The following is a 23,619-nucleotide window of genomic DNA, read 5'->3' on the forward strand; positions in this document are numbered from 1 at the left end:
CTGACATTTTCCAGATATTACTCTGGTAATATTCATCAACGCAGCATCACCACTAGTCATATAAATGAATGAGTGAAATATACATTACTTTGTTTTGCACAGTTGCCATGTTGAGGCTCTGCCGTGGTGCAAAAAGAAAATACCCCCCTCAAACTCACTGCCAGATTTGTCATAGTATGTATAGACTTGGCATGGCTGATTGAGGGAGGCAATAGAGAAAGCTGCGAGAGGGAACAAAGGAGTTGCTGAGGGAGAGCATAAATGCATGGGGAAGGACTGAAATAATACAGTGGAGGGGTTATCAATCACAACACTTTTGCTCTTACTCTCAAATGGAGCGCAGGAGCGGGGCTTAAAGTATAGATAGACGTACGCAGCATGCTCCATCATAAACACTCTCTGTGGTTTAGTTTTAGTCCTTTTATTACCTCTGCTGTCAAATGCATGTGAACTGCGGTAATGGAGGTGATTGATAACAGCGCATGAAATTAAGCTTTCGCCGTCCAGAACAGCAAGCCCCAGACAAGAGGCAGTAGATACTCATTCCTATGCATGAATAAATGCCAGCATTACGTTAAGGAATCGTGTATGAGATAAATAAATGAAGGTGTTTGAGAGTATTATATTCCAACCACCTGCTATCATGTATATTGCCTACAGTTGGGAAAACATTAGATGGAATTATGTTATCAGTAGTGGAATGGAACTTTAAATGTACTGAATTACTGTACCTGAGTACAATTTTGAAGTATTTGTAAAAAAAAAAAAATAATAATAATATTAAAAAATAATAATACATTTATTTATAAAGAACTTTCCATCAAAGTGCTGTACAACAAGAAGAATATAAGAAAATAAAGTATGTCTAGTTAGAGTGGCACTCTGTATGCTAGTGTCTGCATACTTGGCTGAATGATACGTTTGTGGAAGAAAGTAGAAACACTTTGCATCATGTCATGTTAAAAGTTGTCTAATTTCAAGTTAAAACATTTAACTGAACAACAAAGTAGGGCAACGGCATGCAGAAGAAAATGATGAGCAACCAGCTTAAATTGCATGATGTGACAAGTGTAGTTTCCCTGTGGTGTATTAGAAAGAGTAAAAAGTAAAAAAGAGTAAAAGAAAAAAAAAAGTAAAGTAAATCCCAAAAGCAGAGTAAAAATAGTAATTCATGCTCATATGCAAAACATTTACTATATAATTTCACAAGTAAATAAGATACCATCTGTTGTGTCGTCCTACATAATTGCAAGTTCCTCTCCTGCCAATTCTCATTGTTGAAAGGTGAGAAGCTGCTAACACATGCCCACACACACACACACACGCACACACACACACACACTCATGCAAAGCAGCGGCTGTGGATTATTAGGAGGGTTTCAATGGGTGGGGAAAAGAGGATGTAACGTTAGCAGCACGCTGGGATCCATCTGCTGTGTGGCAGTCCCCCTGCGGCCTGACCCCATCGATGCTGCTGACTCAAGCTGACATGGCAGTTCACCAGGGTATCAGAACGCCGAACACCAGTAGAGCTCAGATGGCTCACAGCAAGGGTGGAAGAGCAGTGAATGTGCTGCCTTTGAACAAAACATGTTCAAGATAGCAGCATTTTGACTTTAATACGAGCAACAGCCTGATCAATTTATCAGTCGGCTGATTTAATTGGCCAATATTAGCCTATCACAGATGTACTGCTGCATACATTAAAACATTTTAGAAGAATCTAACATGCTAGGCCTGAGTGCTGCTAGAATGATTCAGAATTGGGGCAGTTGGCCAGCACAGAGAAAATAAAATACCAAGGTGAACGTAAGAAATGAAAAAAATGAATAAATAAAAAATAAACCCTGATGAAATAAGCAGGCAACTCAGATAAAAGCCAGTTGATAATGAAATTGAAGGCAGTTAGCCCCGAAGTCAACAACAACTCCGGAACACTTAAGGTGGGCTGACCTTTAAGATGGACCAGCACTATTCTCCTTTATTTGACAAGCTGCCCCTCTGAGTTTCTTAGCTTTTTAATCTTTAATATTTATTTTATCTGTGTAAATGACAGCAGTTTAAGCAATTAATTATGAATATCTCTACTGCAAACTCTGCTGTTTGTATCAGGAAAACACAAAGTTGAATGTTTTCAAAGTTATTGGTAGGACTATAATAGTATTATCATGTACTCATAACAGTGCTCAGTATCGGCTTGTAATGAAATTTAAGTACTTGCACTCAGTCTGATAAAAAGTGATATCAGTGTATCTCTGTTTGTAGAGGCTTCACATTCTGGTGCATATAAACCTGTCATTTATCTTTCTGTTCCCACAACATTATAAAGAGAACTACATTTTGTCTGAAGAAAGGAAGGAAGCTGCATTGTATCTTGTTGGTAAGTCAGAAACTAATTGTAGATTTGGGTTTAGGCATTCTGTGAGTAGAGCTAGTTGTAACATTTAGTCTTGTCTAGAAAGCTTGTTGTTTAAATTCTTGTGAAGCTGATCTTACTGAGTGGGCAATTACCTAGTTTCAGCCAGCTCAGCTGTAGTCAATAAACTTGATTGGAGGGAGGGGCTAAACCTGCATGAGGTAAACCGAGCACTTAAAAGCGTCAGCTGCAGCATCAAGACAGCCGAACGAAGACAGCTGAACAAAGACAAGGGAGTCTATCTGCGGGAGTCCAGAGAGGAAGTCCATTGAGGTAGGCATAACATCTCAACCACCAACCATCGCAGTCATGTGTCCTATCCCAGTCAGGACATCAAACCAGAGAAGGTTTCTCCAGAGACCCATCGGCCGAGGCTGTAACCCATCCAATCTCTGCTACCCACCATTTTCCACTGGTACGGAACTTGAAGTACTAGTGGGACTATGAAGAAGAAGAAGGCGGACACCATCTCAGCGTATGCCTCCCTGCAGACTCTACACTTCCTGGCCCTTACACAGACCTGGATCACCCCAGAAAACACTGCCACTCCAGCTGCCCTCTCAACTGCCTACTCGTTTTTACACTCCCCAAGACGAACAGGGTGAGGAGGAGGAACTGAACTCCTCATCTCACCCATGTGGTCCAACCAGGTCCTCCCTCTGGACCACCTACCCCGATCTGCACTTGAATTCCACGGCGTCTCTGTCACCCTTCCTTTCAAGCTCAACATCATAGTGATCTATCGCCCACCCGGTCCTCTCTGTGACTTTTTAGATGAGATGGATGCCCTCCTAAGCTGCTCCCCTGATGATGGCACACCAGTCATCATCCTCGTTGACTTCAACATCCACCCGGGAAAGCTGCACTCATCTGAATTCATTGACTTCTCCAAATTTGACCTCACACTCTGACCCTCTCCACCCAACCACCGGGCCAGGAACCAACTTGACCTTGTATTCACAAGATCCTGTGGCATCTCGGCATTATCTGTTACCCCGCTCACCGTGTCCGACCACCACTTGGTGACTTTCTCCCTCCCCATGAAGCCCACCACATCCCTCCCCTCTACGCCTCGAACCAGCCGCGGCAACCTGAAATCCCTCACTCCCTCCGCTCTCTCCTCAACTGTTCTTTCCTCACTACCATCCACTGAACAATTCTCCTTAATGCCTACTGAGGAAGCCTCCTCCATCCTGATGTCCTCACTCTCCTCTTCTTTGGATGTTCACTATACACCAGATCAGTAATCGCTTCACATGGATTCTCCTACCATTGTGACATCCAGCTACTCCTCCCTTTTCCCCCAACCTCCGACACTGATATTGCAACTCGCATCTCGGAATGTCTGGCAGACATCTCTGCCTGGACAACTGCGCATCACCTCAAGCTTATCCTGCATAAACCCGAACTCCTCTTCATCCCGGGGTAACCCTGCCCTTGCATGGACCTGTCGGTCACTGTCGAGGGCATCACATTATTGCCTTCGTCAACTGCGAGGAACCTGGGTGTAATCCTGGATGACCAACTATCCTGCCCCCTCAATATCACTGCTGTGGCCCGATCCTGCAGATTGTCCCTCTACAATATCCGCAGGATTCTGACTTTCCTCACAAAGAATACAACGCAACTCCTGGTCCAAGCACTGGTCATCTCCCGACTTGACTACTGCAACTCTCTCCTGGCTGGACTCCGGCCTCGGCGCCTAAAACATTGCAGCGAATGCTGCAGCAGGCCTAGTCTTCAATCTACCCTTCAAGGCCATCAATGGAACAGCACCCATTTACCTTCAAACACTGGTTAAACCACACACCCATACGCGAGCACTTCGCTCTCCTCTACTTCAGCTGGCTGGTAACACCATCGCATCTGGTGGGACGAACTCCCGACCAATGTCAGGACAGCAGAGTCAATTGGCATATTCCGAAAACGGCTTAAGAATCACCTGTTCAGCCTTCACCTCGACTCTGCTTAGCATGACCCACTTCCAATATGAATCAGTGATTTAACGATATCAGAATCGTTTCACCCCATAATACTGGAATACTCGGAATCAGCCCCAATGATCCCATATCATGCGGGCTCTAATACCAACACAATCAAGTTTTATATATCAAAGTATGACTACACCGGAGTTCTTGCTATGAGGGAGGAGGAAAGCGACTAGAGTCTGTACTTCCAAGTCTGAGGCCATGGTTCTCAACAAGAAAATGGTAGATTGCACAATCCGGGTTGGGTGTGGGTCATTGCCCCAAGCCATCCTAAGCCTTCTGTCCCTGTGACCCGGCACGACTACACAAGGAACAAGGCAAAACATCAGCAGTATCTTAACCAGTTACATTAAGATAAAGCTGAGGTTTCACTTCATGTGCTTCCGTATGCAGAAGTAACAGCATAATATCAGACAAGCAATTCTATGCAGTGCCACCATTTCATAATTCTTAGGTTGCTGTGTCTTATTTGTTGAGATTATGGATGCTATGGAATTATGAAAGATCTTTTTTAAATAATGTCCTCTCAATGTGCAGATTCTCAGGAACTGAATTCCAGTCTCACTCAATGAAATGGACTTTATTGTCACTATACGTTACATACAGCGAAATTGTAAGATCACCCCGTCCGTACATATACAGCATACAGTACATAGTAGACAGTCATAACGGGTTAACCAGTAGGTAGAAAAGGGGGGAGGACAAGAGGGAAGGGGAGGAGAAAAAAAGGCTGCTCTCAGACTGTGTTCCTGTGGGTGGGGGCACAGTATGGGACCGGGAAAAACATGAGAACTCAAAACAACAACAACTGCACCAGGGGAGGGGGACAGGGGGAGGGAGGTGTACCAACACAGACAGGCAGCCAGTCGCAGCCGGTGCCGTTAAGGCGCCGCCAGCGAACCCCGCCTGTCGCACTGGGGGGTGAAAAGCGGCAAAGGCGTGGGAGGAGGGGCTAGGGGGTTGTATTGCGACTGTGCATGTGTGTCCATGGATGCGTGTGTGGATCATGAGCCTGAGGAGTTGTCTCACCCTATCCCAGACAGTGCCTCAGATTGTCAGGATGTCATTGCAATAACACAGCAAGTTGCCATGGAGACGACCTTGGTCGGGTCCCAGACAAAGTCAACAATCAACAGGTGTCCATATAGGAAGGGAGGGAGGGAGGATATAGTAACGCAGTATTTTGTAGAGCCTCTGTATAGCAGGGATCTCCTGGAGGAGTTGATCCAGCAGCGACCTTGGCCAGGGCAGCTGCCGCGAGGGGCCGGAATGCAGATTAGATTGTAGATGTTTGGGTTAGGGTGAGTAGTCGCATTTCAGTAGACACGACTCACTCTCTCTGCCCAATTTGTTCCTCAAGTCGATCCATTCGCCTTAGCAAAGCTGAAAGCTTCTCCAAGATGTTGTCCATGTTGCGGTTCCTTTCCACAGTCTGAGCGCTGGACACTCTGTCCAAGATGTTTACCATGTTCCGGTCAATCACCGCAGTCTGAGCACTGTCAGCTCTCTCCAAGATTTTTACAATGTTACAGTTCATAACCACGGTCAGAGTGTTGACAGCTCTGTCCAAGATGTTACCCATGTTGCGGTTTATGGCTGCAGTCAGAGTGTTGACAGCTTTGTCCAAGGTGTTATCCATGTTGCGGTTTATGGCCACAGTCAGAGTGTTGACAGCTTTGTCCAAGATGTTATCCATGTTGTGGTTTATAGCCACAGTCTGAGCGCTAGCGGCTCCACTCCCTCCATCAATCAGCAGCTTCTCTGGGCTTTGGACTGCTGACACTGTCTTCAGAATTTTCCGATACACCAGGGCAGTGCCTAATCCAATCAGCAAAAAGCCTGTTATCATGGTTCCAAATATGTACATATCCTCGATGTCCTCGACAGAAAGAATCGCCAGGCACACGACCCTCCACTGCTCCCACGAGTCAATCGTGTAGCCAGCGGCGAACGTCCCATCAGGGCATGCTGGTTCCCCCGAACCCAAGCTTCTCGTCGAGAAGATTCTGTCAATTGCGTTGAGAGACCAGTTGACCAATTCCATGATGTAGATTTGGAGAAAAATGCAGAGAGAGGCTCCCAAAGCCAAATGAGATGAGACAAGACAGCAGCAAGACGAGCAAGCAGGGAAGATAAGGGAGTGGGAGAGAATGCCTCTATCACATCTAATAATCTGTGATAGCAGGTGAGACTGATACATTCTGACAAATCAATATACTGTCTCATTATTATTTCAAGCGTGACTGATATTTCACCTGGCAAATGCAAGATGTCATTGTCTTTAACACTCCTCTGCCATGATGTTCATGAGCTTAATGGAATTTAGTGCACAAACACGTATATTTGTTTACACTAAAGTTGATAAATATCAATTTGATGTTAAATAACCATATTATATTAATTTCAGCCAGAATCCATGGTAAATAATTTGACCACAACAATGCCAAGAGCCAGCTCATTATCCCTGTATAATGAGTGAGCACTACTGAATAAAATATGTGAAAACTTGGAGAAACAAAAGCAGAAGCGAGTGAAACACGTGTGTCATGCGTTCAGAGCCTAATTGGAGGGACATTGCAAGATTCGAGAGATGTCAACTATATGTGTGTTCACAGTTGCTATAGGAATCAGTGCTTCCGTCCAGTTAACACTGTTATTTCTGAAAGTAGAAAAAGTACTGTATTTTACTGGATGTGAGGGGAATGTTTGACAGACAGTAACAGGATTGTTGTGACTGAGTCTGAAACAGACCGACTAAATGTCACTTACATTCATTTGCATGGTGTAATGTACAGTATTTCATGTGCCAGTGTTCAAAATAGGTCACCATGGAGGCCATGTGTGAAATCAAGAGAACGAGGCATGGTGGGTGGTGAGAGAGCTGACAGGTTAAGAGATGAAAAAACATTGACTTCATTTAAAATAATGAGAGTGAATTGAAATAAAAGCCAAATAAATCTCAGGGGGCAGGAAGGGACATAGGGCAATTAGAGTTTTGATAGATAACTTGAGCGAAGCCTGTCTGGGATTTATATGCAATCAATAATGTTGGGAACTCACCAAAAAGGAGAACACAGAGAGCGGCCTGCGGAGGCCAAAAGCCTTCACATGCAGTCAGAACAATGGGACAAAGGAGATAAAAGAACTACATCTTGTTCTACCTCTCACGAGGTGTGAAATATGACGTCACACAACTGGTGCCCTATTGGCTGACAACCACAGGGGGTCCCCGGGATCAGCCGTGGGATATATAAACCTTTAACTATTAGTTAAAGGACCGGGGTCCCGCCGAACGAACGCCAGTTCATTCACAAGCTCCCGTGTGATGGTAATAGCTTACTGACCCTTCGTGTATTACGCGCGCATTCCCTGCTCTCGCTTTGTTCCGGCTAACACACATGTGCGCACACATACACCGCCCCCACACATATCCTACGTCAGCTGTTTCCGTCTCCGGACGCTAAGGAAATAGCTCCACCTGGTGGCTCCGCCCGGCCATCTCTCTCTCTCTTTCTCTCTTGCTATTCCTTCCTACGTCAGCGGTTGCGTCTCTGAACGCTGTGAGGAATAGCTCGACCTGGTGGCTGCGCCCTGCCATCTCTCTCTCTCTCTCTTTCCTCTCCCCACACACACATACACGCACGCAAGCACACTCACACACACTCCACGTGTGTCTCTTCCCTTGTTCAGCTTTGCTTTGTGTGTATTTAGGTAATAAAGCTTTGTTAATTGCAGTGTTATTGATAGTGATCATTATTACTGATTTTAATAAATCTTATTATATTATAACTAGCAGTCTCTTGTGCTCGTTGTGTATATGTCACTGGATAACAGCAGGTTGTGAAGGCTAGTGCTCGAATTTCACGCCTTTTTAATTGTTCGATTGTTTTCTACTTCCATGCCAATGATCACGATGATTGGCATGTGAGTATAAAACCTTTATATTGAGACTGAATACAGTTTTCGGTTATCTTTTCCCTGATTTCAGGGATGGTGCCCCGTATATTTATGAGTATATCATAATAATATATTAAATATAATTATTAATATCGATAATCATATTGACATTAATAATTATCTGTTGATAACCAAATCTGCTCCTGCCACTACCCCAACAATAATATCTAAAAATAAATTCTCAAAGCAACAGGTAGTCAGTCCAAGGCATCCAGGATCAGTGAAATATGCTCTTGTTTCTTAGACCAAGTTGAAATCCCAGCAGCAGAGTTTTTGACGAGCTGGAGGCAGAAGAGGGATGTTTTTGCTGATGCCAGAAGGCAAAGAGTTACAGTAGTCTTATTGTTGTGAAAGCCTGGATTTACAGATTTTGGGAGAAATACGAGGACAGAGAACAAAGAAGACATTTTGTTGTTCTGATGTTGTTTGTTTACAGGGTCACAGCTCAGATAGGAGTATCGTAATGAAAGCTGATATTATGGCTGTGTATAAGGTAGGCAAGTGGGAGCATATAAATGGAAAAGAGAGTGGACCCAGCAGTGATGCCTGGAGCACCTCAAACCTCAAACACCTGTTATCGATGACCTAGCATCAGTGACCAGCACATATTACGCAGTATATTTCCCTGGTTTTGATCATATTTGGGCTCATGTTCACATGGTACATAAAGAACCTTGTTATTCACCTCCCTGTATAGGTGATTATAACATTTTGCAGGCTTCTGATTGTCTTTGTTTATAGAGGCATGTGTTTGACTTCTCCAGACTTTCCAGCCACTGTTATTTCTGTACTGAATGAATTCCCACAGCAATAGAGGATGAACCCGATCCGGCTCCCTGGAGTCTGCTGCATTTACCACTCTGACAGCATTTGGCTCCTTGATGTGACCATTAGTAATGGGAGACAATGCAGTCTATCCTCAACATTGCCAAAGTCAGACTTTATTTCAGCTTGTAGATCTTCATTACGTCAATTATCTCTGTTTGTCTCAGGGAGGAAATGTTAGTCTGTCCCCCTCAGCATGAATTCTAATCACTTCAGTGTTCCCTCACCTGGCTCATCTAGAGCCATCATCACATCACAACATAATAATTTGTCCAATATGCTGGTTTATGAACAAACCTGTATTTATTCACAATAATCCCATCAGCCTCAGCTTTACTTTACGTTTAGTGATAATGATAAAATGTTAACACGTATCAAACTGAAATAGTAAACATAATAATAAATAGTGTGTTATCATGCTGAAGAATCTGGGTTTCTATGCGAGAGGAAATACTGGGGCAGTAGTCGTAGTACAGTACAGAGAATCCAGGTCTGGCAGCTGCAGCTTCACCATCAAATGGATCAGTGCCTTCAAATGATGTCTTAGAATGGTACTATCTTTGCCTTGTTCTTGTGATACTCTGAGGAAAATGATATCCAGGACGTGTCCCTTTCTTTTTGGAAAGAAATATAAGGCTGTATGCACCATGGAGAAACACTGGGGATGTGACACTGGATGTTTTATTCCCAATTTTTATGAGGCAAAAACATCTTTATACACTAAAATATGTCTTGCAAAAATTATAAGATGGATATATTACTCTCATGTTTTTACAGTGAAGCTTAAGCTGCTGCTTAGCTTAGCATTAAGAATGCAACGAGGTTAAGAATGAACAGAACAGAATTTCAGTAGATTTTCTTAACTTTGGACAGCACATGGCTAGCTGAATCTACCCTTGTGTTTTGGTCTGTATGCTAGCTGTCTCCAGGGTGTAGCCTTGTATTTAACAGAGAAATATGACAGTGGTATGAATCTTCTCATCAACCTCATGTCAGTTATTTGTTCATATAAAACAAAGCAAAACGTGCCTTTCTTAATAAATGATATGCAAACTAAGTCCAGTTAATTTTTACATCGACTAATGACCTGAAATGTATCTTCACAGGTGTAAGCAGTTGACGTACCCAGAGGACCTTCCTCAGATCTCTGTGGTCTTCATCTTTGTGAACGAGGCTCTGTCAGTGATCCTGCGCTCTGTCCACAGTGTGGTCAACCACACACCAGCACACATACTCAAGGAGATCATCCTGGTGGACGACAACAGTGACAGCGGTAAGACCCTCTGAAAGCTTTTAAACAGCATGAAATAAATCTACCACTGAATGTCTTCCTAGCTTTAAGTAACAAGTGTTCAATCCCTGCTGCCTGACTGTGCATGCTCTGCATTAATTGAGAAGTTAATTGATGGTAATCACTGAGCTCATGTGTCACTGTGGAGGTTTGATCCAATATCATTCTGATTATTTCCTTTGTGCATCATTTTTAATATTTCCTCATCTAGTCTATGTGTATCCTCTTAGTATTCTAACCATGGAACCTGTAGACCCTGCACATTTTCATTGTCTAAAATATCATGGTGTCCGAAAACCACTCACTCCATACTCATTATCCAGGGACTTCTATATAGAGGACTACGAAGAGGACAATGTGGAGGACTATGTATAAGACTATGAAGAGGACTATATAGATGACTGTGTAATGGACTATATAGAGGCCTACAGTGTATCACAAAAGTGAGTACACCCCTCGCATTTCTGCAGATATTTAAGTATATCTTTTCATGGGACAACACTGACAAAATGACACTTTGACACAATGAAAAGTAGTCTGTGTGCAGCCTATAACAGAGTTAATTTATTTTCCCCTCAAAATAACTCAAAATATAGCCATTAATATCTAAACCCCTGGCAACAAAAGTGAGGACACCCCTAAGAAACTACACCCCTAAATGTCCAAATTGAGTACTGCTTGTCATTTTCCCTCCAAAATGTCATGTCACTCATTAGTGTTACTAGGTCCAGGTGTGCATAGGGAGCAGGTGTGTTCAAATTTGTAGTGCAGCTCTCACACTCTCTCATACTGGTCACTGAAAGTTCCAACATGGCACCACATGGCAAAGAACTCTCTGAGGATCTTAAAAGACGTATTGTTGCGCTACATGAAGATGGCCAAGGCTACAAGAAGATTGCCAACACCCTGAAACTGAGCTGCAGCACAGCGCTGGATGATCGCTGGATGATCTTAGCCAGATCATCCAGCGTTTTAAAAGAGCAGGGTCGACTCAGAACAGGCCTCGGGTTGGTCGTCCAAAGAAGTTGAGCGCACGTGCTGAGCGTCTTTCTTTGAAAGATCGTCGCAGGAGTGCTGTCAGCATTGCTGTCAGCATTGCTGCAGAGATTGAAGAGGTGGGGGGTCAGCCTGTTAGTGCTCAGACCATACGCCGCACTCTACATCAAATTGGTGTGCATGGCCGTCACCCCAGGAGGAAGCCTCTTCTGAAGACGGTACACAAGAAAGCCCGCAAACAGTTTGCTGAAGACATGTCAACAAAGCACATGCATTACTGGAACCATGTCCTATGGTCTGATGAGACGAAGATTAATTTGTTTGGTTCCGATGGTCTCGAGCATGTGTGGCGGCGACCAGGTGAGGAGCAGTGTTGGGCACGTTACTTTGAAAAAGTAATTAGTTATAGTCACTAGTTACTTCTCCCAAAAAGTAACTGAGTTACTAACTGAGTTACTCCACTATAAAAGTAACTAGTTACCAGTAAAAGTAACTATTGTGTTACTTTTTCGTTTCTCGCCCCCGTAACCCCCCCCCCCCCCCCCCTGGCCCCCACCTTCTCAGAGCATGTTTCATAAGCCAGATGAGTGCACGACAACAAAGACAAGTACCTGCACAGAGGTTTGCTTTTATTGTAACTCAACGTAAACGACAGCGGATGGACATACACTTCTCAAAATAGTTAAAAAAAAGAGAAATACACAATCTAACAGAGGCTTTAAAGTGAACTGAAAATGTATATGGATTTCTTCAATCCAACTTAAAGTGCATAAATGCATCTGTGCAATAATTTATCCACCCAGCCAACCCAGTTGTCTCACCAACAGCAAAGACAGTTACCTGCACAAATAACTAACCCTAACCCTAACACTTAATGCAACTCTAACTTAACAGAACTAGTACACAACGGATGGACATAAAGTGCTCCAATTTTGTTTCTTAAAGAAAGACGTAATCTTACTATACATCAGCCAATAATTGCTGAGAGGTTACCGTAGATGACCAAATAATCGCCCGCGTGCAAATACGCGCCTGTGCTCTAATAGCCGCCGGGGGTCCGACCTCATTTGGCATAATAAACGCCGGTTCAATTAAACGCCCGGGCGATTAAGTGTTTACCATAGTCTTGCACAGAAAACAAAAGGTTTTTTTTAACAGCACTTCACCGGCTCTCACCTCTTCTGTCAGTCAGCCCCTCCTCTCGCTCTCTCTCTCTCTCTCGCATGCAGGCGCGCGCACACACACACACAGACACACAAACACAGGCGCGCTAGACTGAGGGATATAGGGATATAGATAAATGCGCTAATGTACAGTGTTGAAATTACCGCGATCGACCCCCCCTTCCGTTATCATTCATAACACTGCTCTGATCAGCTCCCTGTGTCGCGGTAACACAGACAAACTGTCTTTGTATTTATTGTCTGATGTCAATAAAGATGCGTCGGGGGGAAAAAGTAGTTTTGTTCCAGTGGTGCTATGGTGAGCTCCTTGTTCTTTGCATGATGGTCTGGTGCTGCTCATTGCAAAAATAAATTGTAGCCTGTTGCAAATACGCGCCTGGTTCTTATAAACGCCTGGGCTCCAAGTCGATTTAGCATATTAAACGCTACTACTAAATGGTAGTCTACGGTATCTCATCCTCCCTTCTCTCATGACAACACGCGCACGAGTCCTATCATGAAGTTAAAAAAAAGTTCATTGTGCGACTTGAGTAACGTGCAGTAACGGGGTGTCGGCAATGATAACGGCGTTATAGTGACAGTCAAAGTAATTAGTTAGATTACTCGTTACTGAAAAAAGTAACGGCGTTAGTAACGCCGTTTATTTCAACGCCGTTATTCCCATCACTGGTGAGGAGTACAAAGATAAGTGTGTCATGCCTACAGTCAAGCATGGTGGTAGGAATGTCATGGTCTGGGGCTGCATGAGTGCTGCAGGTGTTGGAGAGTTACATTTCATTGAGGGAAACATGAACTCCAACATGTACTGTGAAATACTGCAGCAGAGCATGATCCCCTCCCTCCAGAAACTGGGTCGCAGGGCAGTGTTCCAGCATGACAATGACCCCAAACACACCTCCAAGACGACCACTGCTTTACTGAAGAGGCTGAGGGTAAAGGTGATGGACTGGCCAAGCATGTCTCAAGACTTGAACCCAATAGAACATCTTTGGGGGATCCTCAAGCGGAAGGTGGAGGTGCGCAAAGTCTCAAATATCCGCCAGCTCCACGACGTCGTCATGGAGGAGTGGAAGAGCATTCCAGTGGCAACCTGTGAAGCTCTGGTAAACTCCATGCCCAGGAGAGTAAAGGCAGTTCTGGATAATAATGGTGGCCACACAAAATATTGACAGTTGACATGTTGTATGTTAATATTGACAACTTTCACTAAGGGGTGTCCTCACTTTTGTTGCCAGGGGTTTAGATATTAATGGCTATATTGAGTTATTTTGAGGGGAAAATAAATTAACTTTGTTATATAAGCTGCACACAGACTACTTTTCATTGTGTCAAAGTGTCATTTTGTCAGTGTTGTCCCATGAAAAGATATACTTAAATATCTGCAGAAATGCGAGGGGTGTACTCACTTTTGTGATACACTGTATGTAGAGGACTATGTAGAAGACTACGAAGAGGACTATGTAGAAGACTGTGTAGAGGACTATATAGAGGACTATGTAGAGGCCTATGTAGGGGACTATGTAGAAGACTGTGTAGAGGACTATATAGAGGACTATGTAGAGGCCTATGTAGAGGACTATGTAGAAGACTGTGTAAAGGACTATATAGAGGACTATGTAGAAGCCTATGTAGGGGACTATGTAGAAGACTGTGTAGAGGACTATGTAGAGGCCTATGTAGAGGACTATGTAGAAGACTGTGTAAAGGACTATATAGAGTACTATGTAGGGGACTATGTAGAGGACTATGTAGGGGACTATATAGAGGCCTATGTAGAGGACTATGTAGAAGACTGTGTAGAGGACTATATAGATGACTATGTAGGGACTATGTAGAGGACTATGTAGAGGCCTATGGGGCTATATAGAGGCCTATGTAGAGGACTATATCGAGGCCTATGTAGGGGACTATAGGCCTATGTAGAGGACTATGTAGAAGACTGTGTAGAGGACTATATAGAGGACTATGTAGGGGACTATGTAGAGGACTATGTAAAGGCCTATGTAGGGGACTATATAGAGGCCTATGTAGAGAACTATGTAGAAGACTGTGTAGAGGACTATATAGAGGACTATGTAGGGGACTATGTAGGGGACAATGTAGAGGACTATGTAGGGGACTATATAGAGTTTGAGACACTAGGCGGGTAATTTTCTGTGAACCATTCATTACGTCTCTACTGTTTACAATTACAATGTGTCAGATCAACGGTGGCTGTAGGAACATCCATAATAAAAACCTGCATATTTTTTTAATAAATACATAATATGAGCAAATTTCTGTTATTAAGTTATCCTGGTAAGCAGTGATGCTGCGTATGTCTAGGGCTTTTATTGTGAAAGGTAAGACAACAAGGAGTGTATACGCTGCTGTTCTATGACGTGGGGATTGTACGCATCGTTTAAAAATTAATAAATTAATTCAGTGTACTTTGTGATCGTCTGTGTAATAATGCAGTGCTCTACTCTCATTATCTTCATGGATTTGTCACCATCTTGATGCTCTCTCTATTCTCATCTGTCCATCATTTCTCCTTTAGCACAAGGCATGATAGTACTATGCACTTTTCAAAAGGAATTGTGTCCACTATATAAGGTATACTAATTCTCAATGTACATTCACAGAACTACAACATGTTGAACTCACAATATGAGTTGTGTATCTTCCCTGGCTGTACATGAACCAAGGCATGATTTTATGTGATGTTCTTGGACTCCTTCCATAGTAGTGAGTTTTATTACACTATAAGATCGTGTGTGTGTGTGTGTGTGTGTGTGTGTGTGTGTGTGTGTGTGTGTGTTTGTGTGTGTGTGACATTTGAAGGGATAGATGGTGGACTCTTGAACACAGGGCTTAAAAACAGTTAATGAGGAAAGGCAATGTATGGGATTTGTCTCGTCCTTTTTTAAACTGTTGTTGCATACTACTGTCTCCATGGCGATGTGGGCAACACTTCACTTGCCTCCACACCATGACGCCCACAGCAGCTGATGATGCTCAGCTCCACATCCCAGAAGCTTTCCTGTTTGGAGAGGGAGGGACAATGAACTAGATTCCAGATTACACTTGGCCCTCCTTCACTTGGCACAGAGTAACAGGCCTGCCTCCCTCAGGCTGGCAGTGGAAAAGGGCGCATGAATAACATACTGAAAGAAGGTCGAGCTGCAGTCACCACTGGCACATCTCTGCTCCCCGCTGAGTCTCCCGCTGCCTACAATTAAACAGGCAGCCATTAAAAGCCAGTGATCAGACCCCTCCTCTCATTACGACAGTCCGCCCCACACACTTTGCCCCCCACAAGGGGTTTCCTTGAATAGACTTTTGAAGGACAACCCCAGATTCAATATAAAGACTGCAACATGTTCTGATAGTATTTCATTTGATTATGTTTTACCTCTAATCCCTTCCATGTCATTATTTTTCATTATTGCAAGGGTGTTAAAAACATAATTTAGACACTCATGATAGCACAAACTCCATCATAATGTGATTATATTAAGAAGAGATTAAATTACTACGTGGAAACATGGAAGATGGTGGATTAATGTATCGATTCACTGTTTGGAGGCGGCATTTCTTCCCATTTCAAAGATTCCTTAAGTGCAGTAGAAAAGTTGGCATTATCTTCCTGGATTCTGGATTTTTATAAAATATTTGACCTGTGTGTGCAGATCAGCAGCAGGAGATGCAGCAGAATCATTGACTGTATATAAAACGTGGATGCAGTCATTGTGAGGTCACCCATTGGTTTGTGGACAACCATTGTCTAGCCTCTAATTCGGCATTTTGGCCGTCACTATCCAAGTTTTGAAACCAATGAACGGAAGTGACCATATTTGGACTGCAGAGGAGCAACTGTGGGTCTGATGAACATACTTGCCATTGCTATGAAACAAAGTGAACACTACCACTAGCATCTTAGCCCAACCACCCAATCAATACACACCCAAGATGAAGATTTGGCTCATATAAAATTAACCAACAGTAAACATCAACATTATCACCCTAAGGACCTTAACAAGGCATTGTCACATGCTGTGATGTATTAATTAGAAAAAAATAAATGTGACCTTGATGGGAAGTTAGCAAGCATAGATGCCGGTTGTTAGCATTGTAATAAAGTAGCAAATTTGCTACTTTTTTTTTCTATATATTGCCCACCTCTCTCAGCTCTCTCAGTTTTTTTTTCCTACAGTGACCCTACTATGCATACATATCGTAGACCCCTGAAAATTGTGGCAGACTTTGACATCAGCAAATATAATGAAATGTTATCGTTTTGAAACTTGTGATTTACACCCCTAAAGTTTAATTGAAAGGTATAATGAATATGATGAACCTATAGTGAATTATCTTCCCACTGCAGGCCTGCAGAGACTTTATCATATTTAAATGCATTGTTTGTAGGATTTGGTCTCTGCTCTCACCGCTCTCATCGCTATAACCGCTCTCACCGCTCTCACCACTCTCACCTCTCTCAGCGCTCTCACTGCTCTCAACTCTCTCATTGCTCTCACCGCTCTCACGGCTCTCAACGCTCTCAACGCTCTCACCGCTGTCGTTTCCAGCATTAGCAGACTGCTGTTGAGCTGGTGAACATAGTGGAGAATTTATCAGCTAAAGCTATTTTCCCTTAGAGCGCAAAACAGAGCTTAAAGTAAATGTTGGATTCACATTCACCACATCACCTGAGACACAAATTAATGCTCATGTTATTCCCTGTCTCACAGATGTGTAAATAGACAACTCTTTGCTTAAAGTTTCACCTTACCAACACCATAAAGTGAAAGTTTATATAATAGAAATATAAAAATAAATTAATGGTTTTAAGTATTTGCAAAATAGAGAAAAGAGCAGCTAAACAATGAATAAATAGCAGTTTTTCAGGTTTCAACTGAATTCAACAGTGAATAACCACCTTAATCAGCAAATTACATGATTGTCTGATGTCTAGATATTTAAACCACAAAGTTGCCTTCCTAGTCCCACAAATTACATCCTGGAGATTCACCTAATTCACCACAATAACACCTCAGGCATGGAAACTCCTCGGAGCTGTTAGAATAAAGTTGATTACAGCCAGAGGAAGCAACACATTAAAACCGATGTACAAGCTTTGTCCAAAACCTCAGACAACTAAACGCATGGCCTCTGTCGCTTGTTTGGTAACCTTTGCTGAAAAGCATCACAGACAGGTGTTAAACATGAGTGTGCTGCATGCAGTTCACTGACATCATTCTGCAATACTACCAGGTGATGATGTTTCCAGTGTCCACCCGTACATGTTAAATATAAGGTCAGAATCCGGCCACTGACGCATCCGTCAGTGGCTCTTTAATGTATGAACGGTGATGATGATTTGTGCAGAAGTGTGAGCTGTTTCCTGGGAGCTGCACTGCTGTGACATTAGACAATTAACATGCAGGCTGGACTGCTTGACCTTTTCTGGATGGCTCTGTCGGTCCACTCTCATTTAAACGAGGCTCAGTGAGATGAGTTAAGGTACAGCCACACTTGCTGCTGGCATAATAAATTAAGTACTGGAAGCATGTTTACCTTGTGGCTGAGAAGTTTACTCACAGCCCTGGTTTGAACTACAGGCTCATTCCCAGTGATGAGCTTTGCCTGTGTGTGCATATTAGGCAGACCGACTGCAATTCATTGTTGTTCACCATGTTAACAGCAAGGAAAGGCTTAATGAGCCCTACAATGATTCAATTCCAGCAAATACCACCACCTAATTGATAACTTAATGATTCATTTAATGAAAACAGGATATAAACTGAGGACCAGTTGAGTAAAGCTTGATGAAATTAATTTCAAGTGGAGGCTGAATTACTTTCAACATTGCATCTGATTATTGAATCATTAATTCTGATTAAAGTATGGAGGATTGGCAAATTAACAGACGGCAGGAAATGTGTGTGACACATTGTGACACTTTGGAAAAGACAATGTTTCCAGTTTTCAGAATGATTTTCATTCTGTCCAATTTGCCTTGGTTCTCTGACTTTATGTTCCATTAAAAGTCTGTCTGACTGGTTCTGAAAAGTGAAGCCGACCTGAAGTACCTTAAACCTGCATTCTCTCTGCTGGCCATCAGGTGGCGACTCCTCTGGTTTGAAAAATTAGTGATTGCATGGAAGTCTATGAAAAAATGGTTCTACTTCTCTCTTGATGTATTATCACAGTAAACATTCTTCTTCAATCCAGTATGATGTTCATTTAGTACATTATGGTCAAATAGACTATAGAGCAGGGGATGCTGTTGGGTGGGGCTACCTTGTGATTGACAGGTCTCTACCACACTACCAATGCAGTTAGCTACTAAGATGACTTTAACACTTAGCTGTAAAGTTGACCTTGATTTATGAAGCTAACTACTTAGCAGCTTAACACCAGAATCCAGATGGCTCCAGATCCAGTAAGATTGATGCTCGGGGTGCGGCTCCACACCTTATGTTTGTCAATCCACTGACACTCTGCTATGGAGCAGGAAATACATTAATCTTGCATTATGATAAAAACAAACAGGAGGAACGATGTAAAGACAGTAAGCAAAGAACATTATGCAATTCAGGTTATGGATTAATTTATCAGTCAATAAATTAAGTAAAGAGTCACTTGCCATCTTCCGCAACTTCACCTAGACTTTGCATAACATAATTCCCCCCCCCCCCCCCCCCCCCCCAAAAATGCCCTTCTATGTTCTTACCTATAGCACTTTGATCATAGCACTGTTGTTCTTAAGGTATGTTTGCTGAACAGCTACTACTTTACTTAGACGAGGACCTAACACTTGTTTCTATTTTTTTGCTCTTACTTTATCGGCAATGATGTGTTGTGGTTTCTTTCCTTTGACAAATGTACTTATTGTAAGTCGCTTTGGACAAAAGCATCTGCTAAATGCCTGAAATGTAAATGTAAATTATTCCATGTTACGGATGGAGGAGTCAAATCATAACTTATCATTGTGGTGTTTCCCATAAAGGTTTGAGAGCTTGTTAACCTCTTTATTGTTGACATACAGTTGCACAGAAAATGTCTGCACCTGGCACAGGTCTACTGCCAAAATGCTCCCCACTTACAGTGAATGGCTGATACTGTCTCACTGCATTCAGCTGTTATGCCAGGACGATGAGTATCATTTGACTTTTTCTAACAGTGTTTTTAAATATTTAATGAACTCCGTTGGTGGAGAGCCAGTTTGACTGTTAGGTAACTTCAGTAGTCTGCTTGTGATCGATCAAACTGATCAATATCAGACCTGTTTCTGTATCAGTGTCTGAATCAAGTCCATTAATCCATCATTGAATGTGGCAATGTGGCCCGTGGTTTCTGTAACAGAAACCAGACCTTTGTAAACACAACTGAGGCTGATCTCACTGGAGCTTATCTTCAATACAGGAAGTCTGCTTGTGTCTGACTACTAGTAACTAGTCAATGAGCAGTTATGTGAGAGACTTTGTAGCGTGTAAGCAAACTCTAAAGGGGCGTTCACACCGAACCCCAAGGGTTCATTTAAATTAAACCTCTGTGACGTTCTATAAAACATTTTGAGGGTGCCAAATAGGCTATAAAACCCTCAAATGTTTTATATAGAACTATTTGTTCTGAGAGTGTACTGTACCTCTCCTATTTCTTCTTAACACAGCAGCTTCCATAATTTCCCATGTCACCAAAATAATTCAGTGTGTTCCACATGCAGTCCACCATGCATTCATTTTAAATTCACAATATGATGGATAGTTATTTATCCTCAGCTATGTTTCACTGCTAGTCCTTTAAAATGTATTCCCTGCTCTATAACTCCTCCCATGGACGCGGTCCAATGTTTTATTTGCTAGGATCAGAGGGAGGCCCATAACTTGTCTTCCTCCCAGCAAAGCCCTGCAATTATGACACTCTAATAGCTTTTATCATAGTGTTGCTGTTGAGCAGGCTGATGATGAAGGAGACCCGTTTAAAAGAGGGTTCTGGTTCAAAATCATCTTCAACAGAACCAAAAATATGAAGGTCCCTAGACTTTTAAAGATGTGCAGTGCAGCTTCTCACAGTGATTGTACTAAATGGTAATGCAGTCAAGTTGAACCTCATTATTCCTCAATGCTCATTTGTAGCCTCTGCTCTTAGATGATTTATACAAAAGAGATGAAAGAGGAAAGGTCATCTCAGTTCATAGAGTATGAAACGCTCTGAAGTCTTCACTTATCAGACAGCAGTGGAAGAACTAACTTTAGCATAACTTTAGTACAAGACAATTACAGAAGAATTATAAGTCGAATGTACTTCAAGTATCAAAAGTAAACGTTATCCATTTGCACGTAGTGTTTTACTGTTCTTTGTATAACAGCACTGTCAACAGTAGCTACAGTTTTCCTGAATAATGCTCAAGTAAAGTACAAGAAACAAACAAAAAAACTACATTCAGGCAAGTTGTGACAAGTCATTGCTGTCTTCCTTCATACGTGACTTATTGAAAATATGAGTTTTTTCCGATGGGTTGTTTCCTGTTGCATGTGGGTGAACCTGGCAACCAATCTAACCAAGTGATGCATGCATCCCTCCAGTGGTGTAGACTAGCAGCACTACAGACCGACAGCTACAGGGACTAGCAGCACTGCATTTGCACTACCTCAGACAACTTTTTAAAAAGTGTTATTGATGTTGTTTGTATTAGTCTTATCTTATTGAAAAAATTCTGCCTCTTAATTTGTTTCCACTGTACACATATTCTCTGTCTCACTCTCACATGCAAACATGCTTAATCATGACACAAACACCAAGTTACATTAAAGCTTCATGAGGAGAACATAGATTCAAACTACCAACTCACACTCACAGACAGGGCTAACCACTAAGCCACACTGCTACATGTTTGTGTTAAACATAAAAGTTAGAAGACATCATATCCACAGACAGACAGAGAGACAGAAGGTTCCCATGAGCGGTTGCTTTGATTTGGTGTCAAATGCTAACGGCCTTTTACTTGAAGGGTTACGCCTCCTCCCTCTCTCCCTGCAGCAGCCACAGCTGCAGCCTCCATACTGTCAACTAGAAAACGACTCCCAACAATCCCTCCACTCGCTGCGCCTCCTCAGTCACCCAGACGGGGAATTAGTCTGCCATTTTTCTACTTTCACTGGCTGATTTATGTTGCGAGTCACAGTCTCAAACTAGGTGTGGATGCTGTTCAGAGCCAGTGTGCCACAAACGTCCTTATTAATCTCTTCCACAGAAAGAGGAACGCTCAGCAGTAACCCAGAGGAGAAAGTCAAACAGCTGTTTATCTGGAAAACTTTTTCCCCCCACCAATGACAGCCAGACTTGTCTGCACTCAAAAAAATAATTCATTGGATGAACGTAATTTTATCTTGCCACCTATATTCCATCTAAATAAACCATGTTAAATCAATCAATCTTGATTGTGTCATTTCAAAAACACATATTTGTAAATGTAACATAATGTTAACATGTTCATTCAATTAATTTGGCTTTTATTGAATTAAAATGTCTGTACTAAGTTAGTTTAACTAAATTCATTTAAGCTCATTTTACATAGATTAAACATTTCCGTACAACAAAATTCAACCTCGTTATATGAACTAATGTAGCTTTTGTCTACTCATGTCAATCTTGTTTTAGTGTTTGTGTGTGTGTGAGAGAGAGAGGAGGAGAGATTTTTTAATCCAGCTGGAATAAAGATCTGTCAGTAGTGGAATGTGTTAGATAGTCACACTGAGCAACCTGCATAATAAAGGGTTGCCTCTGTTGGGAAAATCCAACCAATGTTGCTTTTCTGGTTTAGCTGGATTTGATATGACTGATGAGTTTAAAACACATCTCAGAGATCAAAAATAGGATACATCATTGGTCTAAAGTTGCCAGTTAGGCTATCCGTTGGCCACCATATGCATCACTAATGAATTACATCTAAATTGAAATCAAAACCAAAGAGACATACTTGACCACAGATCAGCCTTCATAACCATCTTATTATTATCTCAAGTAATATCAGTGTCTCCCCCCTTTGCCTTTCCTTGACTGTTTGTTCAACCTTTATTTATTTATTAATTTGTATGTATTAATTTCCTTTTCTTCCTGCCTGTATTTTTTTTTTGAAAGATTATTTTTTATGGCTAGAGTGCCATGCAAGCCTTTTTATTGTTTTATGCAGAGAGAGACAGTGTGGAAAGGGGAGATAGAGGGGGAAGACATGCGCAAAAGAGATAGCCGGGCCGGGAGTTGAACCCCTGATCTCCACGCCGAGGCCAAGCCTCCCTACATGGGGCGGCTGCCTTATCCACTGCGCCACCGACCTCCCCTTCCTGCCTGTATTGACATGGATCATATCATATCTTCACATACACACATAATTATAATACTAAGATTATTAACACACAAACAAAATGTAATGATCTGTTTCTCCTTTGTTCTGTCTCTGTTCTGCTGTTTCTGATCAACAACTTATAGTACGTCTAATGGGATCGTGGCATTGACGGGTGGATGTTTTGGCTGCAGCCTGTATGAGAATTGTTGAAAAGCCAATTGTGTCTCAATCTCATATTCTGTAAATGTACTAAGATTTGAGTAAAATCTGAGCGCACGAGGATATCAGGTTTTTAAATGCATTTTGAGAATAGCGATATTCAGATGTTGTCCATAACTGAGACGCTGACAGCAGCAGTTCCTTTTTTTTATTAGACTTTTTTTGGCTTTTTCATTTGATTTTTTGTATAATTTATTTGTTTTAATTGCTTGTCAGCAATAGGAGCCAGACCAGAGAGATGCATAAAACAGAGGCAAAGACATAAAATAAAAAGTAAAAAAATGAAAAGGTAATAGTTATAAGAAAAGAACTGTAGGAATTTAGCATAATTTATCCCATTTCATTTTTTGGCTTTTTCATTTGATTTTTTGTATAATTTATTTGTTTTAATTGCTTGTCAGCAATAGGAGCCA

At 42.1% G+C, this 23,619-nt stretch overlaps 1 protein-coding gene across 1 annotated transcript in view; it reads left to right on the forward strand.

The window, feature by feature from the left end:
• galnt9 (polypeptide N-acetylgalactosaminyltransferase 9) overlaps positions 1-23,619 on the forward strand; it is a 183,699-nt gene that overhangs the window by 26,328 nt on the left and 133,752 nt on the right. Inside the window, exon 3 of the mRNA XM_084024144.1 lies at positions 10,293-10,459. Coding sequence (XP_083880270.1) covers positions 10,293-10,459 — 167 coding nt within the window. The remainder of the gene's footprint in view (positions 1-10,292; positions 10,460-23,619) is intronic.

Source organism: Eutrigla gurnardus (assembly GCF_963514095.1).
Source record: "Eutrigla gurnardus genome assembly, chromosome: 13".
Lineage (NCBI taxonomy): Eukaryota > Metazoa > Chordata > Actinopteri > Perciformes > Triglidae > Eutrigla > Eutrigla gurnardus.